This window comes from Bremia lactucae, linkage group LG18 (genome assembly GCF_004359215.1).
Source record: "Bremia lactucae strain SF5 linkage group LG18, whole genome shotgun sequence".
Taxonomy (NCBI): Eukaryota; Oomycota; class Peronosporomycetes; order Peronosporales; family Peronosporaceae; genus Bremia; species Bremia lactucae.
Genome location: NC_090627.1, coordinates 1,547,181 through 1,555,304, shown reverse-complemented (window position 1 = coordinate 1,555,304; position 8,124 = coordinate 1,547,181). Strand labels below are relative to the sequence as shown.

Sequence of the window (8,124 nt, the reverse complement as noted above, 5' to 3'; positions counted from 1 at the left end):
CCCATCTCAACAGATTTGTTACACATCTATTGAATGTTGCAAGGGCGTTACTAAGCCCCTGAGGCATCACTAGCCATTCCCAGAGCATCCCACTGGGGGTGCTCACTGCTGTGTACGGGATGTCCCTCTCACGCATAAGGATTTGATAGAATCCATCCATCAGATCCATAGAAAAAGATCGTACTCTTAGACCTACCATCTATATACGTCTTTTCTCGGTATCGGCGTTTGAGCCGGTACTGTTGCAGCATTCAGTTTGTTGAAAGCATGCACTATCCGCCACCCTCCTGTGGTCTTTCGCACACAGAAGGTCGGAGAGCTATGTGGGGAGGTTGATTCCCTCACATGGCCCGCTTATAATGGATCGGTAAGGAATTTATCGATCGTATGTACTTTTTCACGAGGCAGTGGCTTCTGCATGACACAGTACTTCGAGCCCGGTTTGAGCTCGATCTCATGTCGAGTGCCTTTATCCTTAGGCAACTCGCATGGAACTGCTTCAGGGAATACATCCCTGAATTCTATTAAATCCTCGTATAGAGGATTTCCCTTGAGTGACTCCCAAGATTGAGTACTGTATCTTCCAATCCGAGTCTTCATATCGAGGACTGTATTAAATATAATTAAGTGTCTCTTGTTCTATCTTTGTGATTGCAAACTTAATTATAATCTAATACTAAACATGTAAATGAATTCTTATCTCTATCTTATCTGTAACTCTCTCTTTGATTACTTCTACAGCTAATTAGTCTGCGGAATAAATAGGCATAATGGTCTATACCTATTTATGGATTAAAATACTGAATATTACTGTTTAAAGTAATATCATCCAAATTATCTACCTTTTAGATAATATATTAATTAACAACCTTTAAGTGTTAATTTTATGTAACGATACACCCCGTTACAATTGCGCTCATAAATCAGGACAAGTCACTATTAATACGATAACCCCTCCTAGCCACAATACCAAAATTCACTTCTTATTTTGTTCTACATCTAACTAAACTAAAAATAAATGTAGATCATCGTGAAACATTCTTGTCACACGGTAAATATTGCTTGAAAGTAAGCGTTTTATACATACGTTTTGTTTCGTTGCTAATACAAGCCTCTTTTGTAGTAAAGTCATCGTGGGAGCATAGTGTGACCACAACGTGAACCATCTCACCGACATTGGCGCGCTAGAAGAATTAAAACCACAGAGTGCTAAGAAGGACAATGACCACTACAACTAGTTTAACGCTTTACATTTTTGGATATTTTGACATTGTACTCCACACTAGCACTTTCTTCAAGCCTGGCTCTTTTCATCCTTTTAAAGAATTGGTATAGCTCGTTGTTTTCTCCTTGAAACGCCCTAAGGTTCAAAAAGGTGCGAACATTACTTCTTCTTTGATAAGATGTTGCCCATATAAGCGCTCTCGCAAACTTTTCCAATCTCGTAGCCTTCTTGTCAAAGCAATCCGACATTGATTTCAACTTGTCATACTCCAAGGCATACTTCTCGTACAGCTTAAATCCTTTCGTCTCTTGAATCTTCTGAAGCGCTGCAATAAGTTCGGCCTCGGGCATGTCATCTGTGGTGTTCACTATCTGATCAAGCTTGAGCCACCTCCAAAAGCTATACGTGGAAATATTCTCCCGAATAACACGCATGACAAACTTTTTTTCATAGGCTTTCGTGTATTTTTCAAACACAGGGGTCAGCGGATGCTTTTCTCTTTCACCAAGTGGCACAGTATCGAGGCCCATCGCGGCTTCAACGTAACCTGGATTTTTGTTGTTGTCCAGCCAGTAAGTTGTCTTAATTCCCATGGGTATGTATTCGTCAACCTTAGCCGACAGCCACGATAAAAAAAGCTTTATCCACGAAAAAATCTTTTTCTTCAACGAAGAAAGCGCGGTCTTAGCGGCATCACGAAGCCGAGGTTGCGACAGTAATCGTTTTTCATCAGCGTAATTGTCTAGATTTGATTCGGGGCTGATCGCTGGAACAAAGGACCGCAGGAATCGTCCATGATGAAATTGGTCGAGGTTAGTAGGCGTAAAGTGGACATTGTCCAAGCGCATCTCGAATCGCGAGAGAGCACAGGCGATAGCAAAAAGACTGATCACGGCAATTAAAAGCATACGAAAGAGATCCATGGTTCTTGAAATGGAGTTTGGGAATTGATCGGGCTGATTTGTGTGTATCGAATATTAAGGGAATCGCTATTAAGCTGGAAATACATGAGCACGGTTATTATCGCTTTAGCACTGATACGGATGAGGAATAGCATACAAATAATAAATGAAATAAAAATGTTGAATAAGGCATTCTTTTTAATCGATCCCAGTACTTTTACGATTGCTCGCTTAAAAAGGATTTATTTACTTGCAGTCTATGTAGTTAAAGTTTGTCATTCTCTTTTGTAATTCGCCAAAATATAAGTTCGAATGTCAATCAAGATGACATAATTGAAAAAGAAAAAATGACATTGGAAACGATGGCGACGAAATTTACGCTAATCACAGCCACGCTTGTGACGTCCGCAATAGCAATGAGTAAAGACAAGGATGAACTTATAATGGGCCTCTTTACCCCCGAGTGCTTTGAGGTGTTTGCTGTTGATCACGACTTTGCCAACATTGCCTGTATTAAGGCCGTTGTTAGCAAAGCGCTGAGCTACGCGATCATCACAGGCAGCCTCATTCTCAAGCTGCCACAGATCCTTAAAATCGTCGGTGCTAAAGACGTCACTGGCCTCACACCTAGCGCTTTTTACATGGAAGTGGTTTTGTATCTATCAAGCACTATCTACAATGTCCTTCGCGGCTACCCGCTCACGACATGGGGTGAAAATCTGGTAATTCTGGCGCAAAACATGCTGCTAGTACTGTTGCTTTGGACCTACTCCACGCCCAAGATTTTATTTACCACGCGCATTGGGCTTGTAGCAACATTATGTGCTATGGCAGCGGGCATGCTGGTGATTCCAGACGAATACCAATGGCTCCTTGCGTCAGCAGGCATTCCCGTCAGTATTGTGGCTCGTATTCCCCAGGTTAGTAAAGAAAAGAATTTAACTATTAAAACGACTAAGTTGACGAAGATAATTAATTGAATATGCTATAGATTTTGTCAAATTTCAAGCAGGGCCATACGGGTCAGCTGGCGCTAATTACCTTAGTACTCAACTTGGGTGGCTCGATTGCTCGATTGTTCACGACCATGCAGGAGACGGGGGATCCTATACAAGTAGCAGGTTTTTGCGTCGGAATCTTGCTTAATGGCACGCTAGTACTCCAGGTACTGCTATTCTGGGGGGCTACGAATAAGGTCTTGGCTCACGCAATTCAGAAAAAGAAGAAATAGGCAAAGAATGCGAGAAGTTCGTCGATGTTGCTAGTACTTATGCCGCCGCTTGGGCACTTGATGGCTCCTTTTTTAAAAGAAATCCATGTAGCTGACCATCATTCTCTTTCACGTCCTCTTGCATCGCGCTCTCATCGGCCTGAACTTGCTTCACCTTAAAATTCGAAATCGTCGGGCGATGTAAACTTAATCGCTTCTTTGATTTGCTCTGATTAAATAACGGTGGGTACTCGAGGGTATTCAAAAACGTAATCGTCTTAGGTGCTCCAATTTTGCTATAATACCGCACCATTTTACCGGTAAAAGGAGCTTTTGGAGCAATACTCTCGGCTTTCTTCTCTTCTTCTAGCCGTTCTAGTCGCTGGAGTGACTGAAGGTTCTCCACCTCGGTCTTCACAGCTTCAGCCAGTAGCTGTGCCTGGGTGAATCGATTAACCATCTTTTCTATGACTGGCTTTTTGCTTTTGGCTGCGACTTTGGCAGCCTCCTGCGAGGCTCGACGCCTCATGGCCGATGACTCGGATGACTTTCTCGCAGTTGACGACCGCACCGTTGGCGCTACGTACTCAAATACTCGCGTCGCCGAGGCAATCGATTCAAGAGGAGACGTGTGCCCATTTAAGTGCCTTTTTCGCTGTACGAGTCGAGAATGAATCGAGTCTATGTACCGTCCGGAACTCGTCGCTGAGCGCTTGCGTTTTGTCGGCTTTGCGTCCTCTTCAGCGTCGTGTACTTCTTCATCGGGCACTTCGTAAATGTCAAAATCCGAGTCGACGACATCGTCCTCCTCTATATATTTTATACGTTTACTGCATAAGCACGTCATGACGCAATGTAGACGATTAGAGAGCCAATTGCCATACCTGCTTCAGTTGAGTAATCATCGTCTTCGCCGTCTTCTTGCCACGCTTCTTGGCCCCAGAATGAAGCGTCTGCTTCAGCCTCTTCGCCCATGAGCTTATGAATACGAGCGCCACGTGAACTGCGCATTGGCAGCCTTGTGCTGAGTCCCACGTTGCTCAGGGGACTCGAGCTACGGTGGCGAGAGTGTCGTTTTGGCATTAAGCTTACGACAAAACCTTTTCTGTCTAGCACAAATGTTCACGAAATTATACAGGCTAGTTTATTACATGCTCATTTGGAAGGTTGTCTAAATTAGTAAAATTAGCCAGTATGACCTCTCGATCTACCTAGCAAAATGCTATGCGAACAGAAATATTATGGTACATGCTGCCTGTATCATTTCGGCTTGTAAATGTCCGTTGTTTCTTGGCGAAATGCGGTTAATTTTGATCAAATGACAATCTTCAGACGGTGTCTTTGGGATTCAGATTGTTAATAGGTTCGTTAATGAGCTAGAGTTCGCTGGATCGAATCCCGGCGATGCCGAGAAAATTAAGATCGAAAACTAATGTATTCATTTACGAAGGTGGCGTGTGCCTCGAGAAATGGGGCCGCTCAGAGTTGATAATAGCTTGCACATTTAAATTTTTTGAATAGACGGTTGTCGCCAGAGCCCGCAAGGGTGACGGGTGGCCAGGTCCCAATTCTGATGTGAAAAGTGCAGTCAACTCTCGTGCAGGCCACCTTAAAAAAAAGTCATTGCCTAGGAAGAGGGAAATGGATACTTCAGCTTTCAGAGGAAGGATTAGATCCGTAAACAGCGGCGTTGGCAAGGCAATGAGAAGTTCACCCCCAAGCATATTGAGTTAGTTGGCGTATTGTAATCGGGCCCGTCCGTACGAGCTCGTGAAAACTTGTTGCATCAATTTGCCGATAATGTTTGATTGTGTCACCTGGTGTTAGGGTCGTAGCGGTGTCGAAGGCTGTGCCGGAAATGGGCGCAAGCTGTCGAGAAAATGACCGCTAAGGCAGGGAATACGGGTGTCGGCTGCCGTCCAGCGAAGAGGCACCGGTTGTGATCGGTTTAGAGGAAGTGGAGCGTCATTGCACGTAGCGTGTGCCATGCTTCATACACCACTTCGGCGTGCATCATGTTGGGTCCAGTGACTTATCATGGGAGCACTCGATGAAGCCATGCGATATTATAAGGAGACGGGCTTATAGCTACAAAAAAGAAAGGACTCAAATAGGTCAACATGTATGCTACACTAAAGGCTGATGGCTACAACGGGCTTGGAACGGCGGTGTCCTTGCTGGGGAGTGCCGGTGTGGCCAAAGCAGGCCCAAGGTTCTCACACGGTCGAGCCAGTACAACCAAGACACTGTGTTTGACTCTCAAGCGGTCAACTTGGAGAAATCGATCCAACGCTTTTTTTCGTCCATTGGACACGAGCTTGAGACATGAGTCAGTTGAGAAGGTCATGAGACCGAGTGGCTCTGTATCGACAAACTTTCTCGAGATGTTACACCGTTTTTGGAGCACGAGGGATCCGATACGGGCGACCCTCGCAGTCGCAAGACACAGGGCCTCCATCCGATGATTTTCGGCAGCGCAAGCTATTTGACTCCATCATCCACCTTGTCTCGGACTTTATTCGTGACTTTTTAAACGCACCGGTCACGGCAGCTACCTTATCGAGTGCCATACGGCACATGAAAGCGTCGTCAGCTCCAGGCCTAAAAGGATTGACTGCTGGATTCTACCAAGTGGCTCCTGCCATGTTTGGTGAGTGCTTGAGTATCGTCTCCTACGACTTGATATGCTGCTTCCTTCGCAGCTCAAATCGGCGGCTGTTATTCTTCACAAGAAGGGTTCGTGAGCAGACCTGGCAGCTACCGACCCATTACCCTCGTACAAGTCGATGTCAAGATCCTGTCTAAGACGCTAGCATACCGGCTACAGCACGTGATCCCAGACTTGATTCACCCGGACCAGAAAGGCTTGTCAAAGGTTGATTCATTCATTCTCACATACGTTTCTTGCCGATCTGCAAGATCTCGTGACAAGTTTCGATGACGAGGCGTACGCGATGTTCTTGAATTTCAAGAAGGCGTTCGATCGAGTCAATTGGGACTATATATTTCGGCTGCTCGAGAGAATGGGTCAGGTCTGAGTTTGCTCGGTGCCGCACAGTTGGGGAAGAAAGAAGCAATTTGCTAATGTACATGTTCACAGAGCTGGACTGCAAGAAGACATTCGACGCACAAGTGTTATTCTTCGTCTCGATCGCGGTGCAGCCCTCACTTACGCAATATTGGATGCGTTGGTTGTATGCCTCCACGTAAATGCTTGTTGAGCTTCACGTACGCCGTGATCTGCCTGTCTCCAACGCGCTGGGAGTGTATCGTTATCCCGTGCGGTTCTGTCGGCAATTGTGGTATCCATACGATACCAAGGAACGCAGGCCGCGGTATCAAGGGATCGAAGCGCATCTGGATGCGGTTGTGACATCCAAGACGTGGAAGGAGCGAAAGCGTATCGAGTGCGGCAGGCAGAACTAGTTGTGTTGCCCCAAGACGCTCGACGGTCTATGAGGCCTCCTTGTGCAAGACTCGCAGCCACTACAACTATTGTCCAGGTGTCACTTGAGATAACGTGAAGTCAAGATGGCGCATAACGAAGTCCTGTTGCGACAAGGCACACAATAAGCACACATGAAGTCTGCAAGCAATCGCAGCCCATAGACTCTCGACACGTGTTGTCTGAAGGCCCGCTGCGGCTCAGCAACCATGCTAAAACACCGTCGGTTGCTGTGTTAGTAGAAGCCCGTCGTGGCAGCTAGAAGTGGAGCTCTGATATGAGATGGGCCGGTGTAGGCTGGACTAAGCACGCTTTTAAGAAAAACAACCCACGTGATATCCCACCGGAACTTGTACCACCACGTCCATGCCGTCTTCCACCAGGGTGAGGTCAGTCCCCACTTGATCATGCTACGGTGGCGGAATGTAGAAACCACGAGGAAGTCGAGGGCGTGGCTATTGCCATAGCGAAAAAAAAACAGTTTTATTTTTAGCAGCTCACCGCTCGCTGTCGTCCACTTCTTGCCCCCCCCCTCTATACTCGCCTTACGCATGAGCTGCAGAAGCAGCTAAAGACGCTGGCTTTCGAGAGACGCTGCCAGGTTTAGGATTTTGAGACCACCCTCAGCCCGGCGCTGGTACAAGAACTCCTTCGGAATCAGCTGGATGTGCGACGCATCACGGTCATGCTTCTTACTTAGCACGAACCGGTTTGCATCGATTGCCAATGCTTTTACTGGAATCGGTATCGGCACGTGGTAGGTATAATGCCAGAAGCGCGATAGCACCATCGTGTAAGCGACTAAGAGTCGACCAAGAAGCGTCCGCGCACGCCTGTACCATATTTTGAAGCCATCGTAGAACGATTGCTCAAGTAAGTTCACTAGGGCATTAGCGATAGACGAATTACCAAACAAATTCCCAAGGTACTTCGTCGTGTCCGTTCGATCGAGCACCTGCACCTCTGGCAGCATTGGACAGTCGGGTGTTCTGATAAGTACCACTAGCACGGACTTGGATATGTTAAGCTTTGCACCCGATCATTTACAGTGCTCATCTTCGATTTCAAGGTGTGCCTGCAAGCTAGGTATCGAGTTGCCCAGAAGCGTCTAGTCGCCGGTACAGAATGTGCCCGCGGCGGTATAGTCTTCGTTCAGACACCCGCCATATTCTTCGTGGGACCGCAATATATTGTCAAGAGGCACGATCGTTAGGATGTATAGGAGAGCAGACGGGTCCTCTTGCTTCACTCCTCGGAAAGAGAGCTGGCTGGATGTTCTGGTTGATGATTAGGTGTGCTTGGGAGTCGGTGTATAGCAGTTTCATCCATACCGAGCAGAGGC

At 46.5% G+C, this 8,124-nt stretch overlaps 3 protein-coding genes across 3 annotated transcripts; 1 reads left to right on the top strand and 2 right to left on the bottom strand.

The window, feature by feature from the left end:
- Positions 1 to 976: 976 nt before the first annotated feature.
- On the bottom strand, positions 977 to 2,148 carry CCR75_000196 (uncharacterized protein; the record flags this gene model as incomplete). The annotated part of the gene is made up of 3 exons (XM_067958304.1): positions 977 to 993; positions 1,088 to 1,184; positions 1,252 to 2,148. 3 exons carry the CDS (start codon positions 2,146 to 2,148, stop codon positions 977 to 979), a joined length of 1,011 nt encoding a protein of 336 aa, XP_067819749.1.
- Positions 2,149 to 2,474: 326 nt separating this feature from the next.
- CCR75_000197 (uncharacterized protein) lies at positions 2,475 to 3,358 on the top strand (the record flags this gene model as incomplete). Its single annotated transcript, XM_067958305.1, has 2 exons — positions 2,475 to 3,047; positions 3,119 to 3,358. 2 exons carry the CDS (start codon positions 2,475 to 2,477, stop codon positions 3,356 to 3,358), a joined length of 813 nt encoding a protein of 270 aa, XP_067819748.1.
- On the bottom strand, positions 3,087 to 4,420 carry CCR75_000198 (uncharacterized protein; the record flags this gene model as incomplete). Its single annotated transcript, XM_067958306.1, has 2 exons — positions 3,087 to 4,147; positions 4,222 to 4,420. The coding sequence occupies 2 exons, from the start codon at positions 4,418 to 4,420 to the stop codon at positions 3,396 to 3,398; spliced, it is 951 nt and encodes a 316-aa protein (XP_067819741.1). The 3' UTR covers positions 3,087 to 3,395.
- Between the last annotated feature and the right edge of the window lie 3,704 nt (positions 4,421 to 8,124).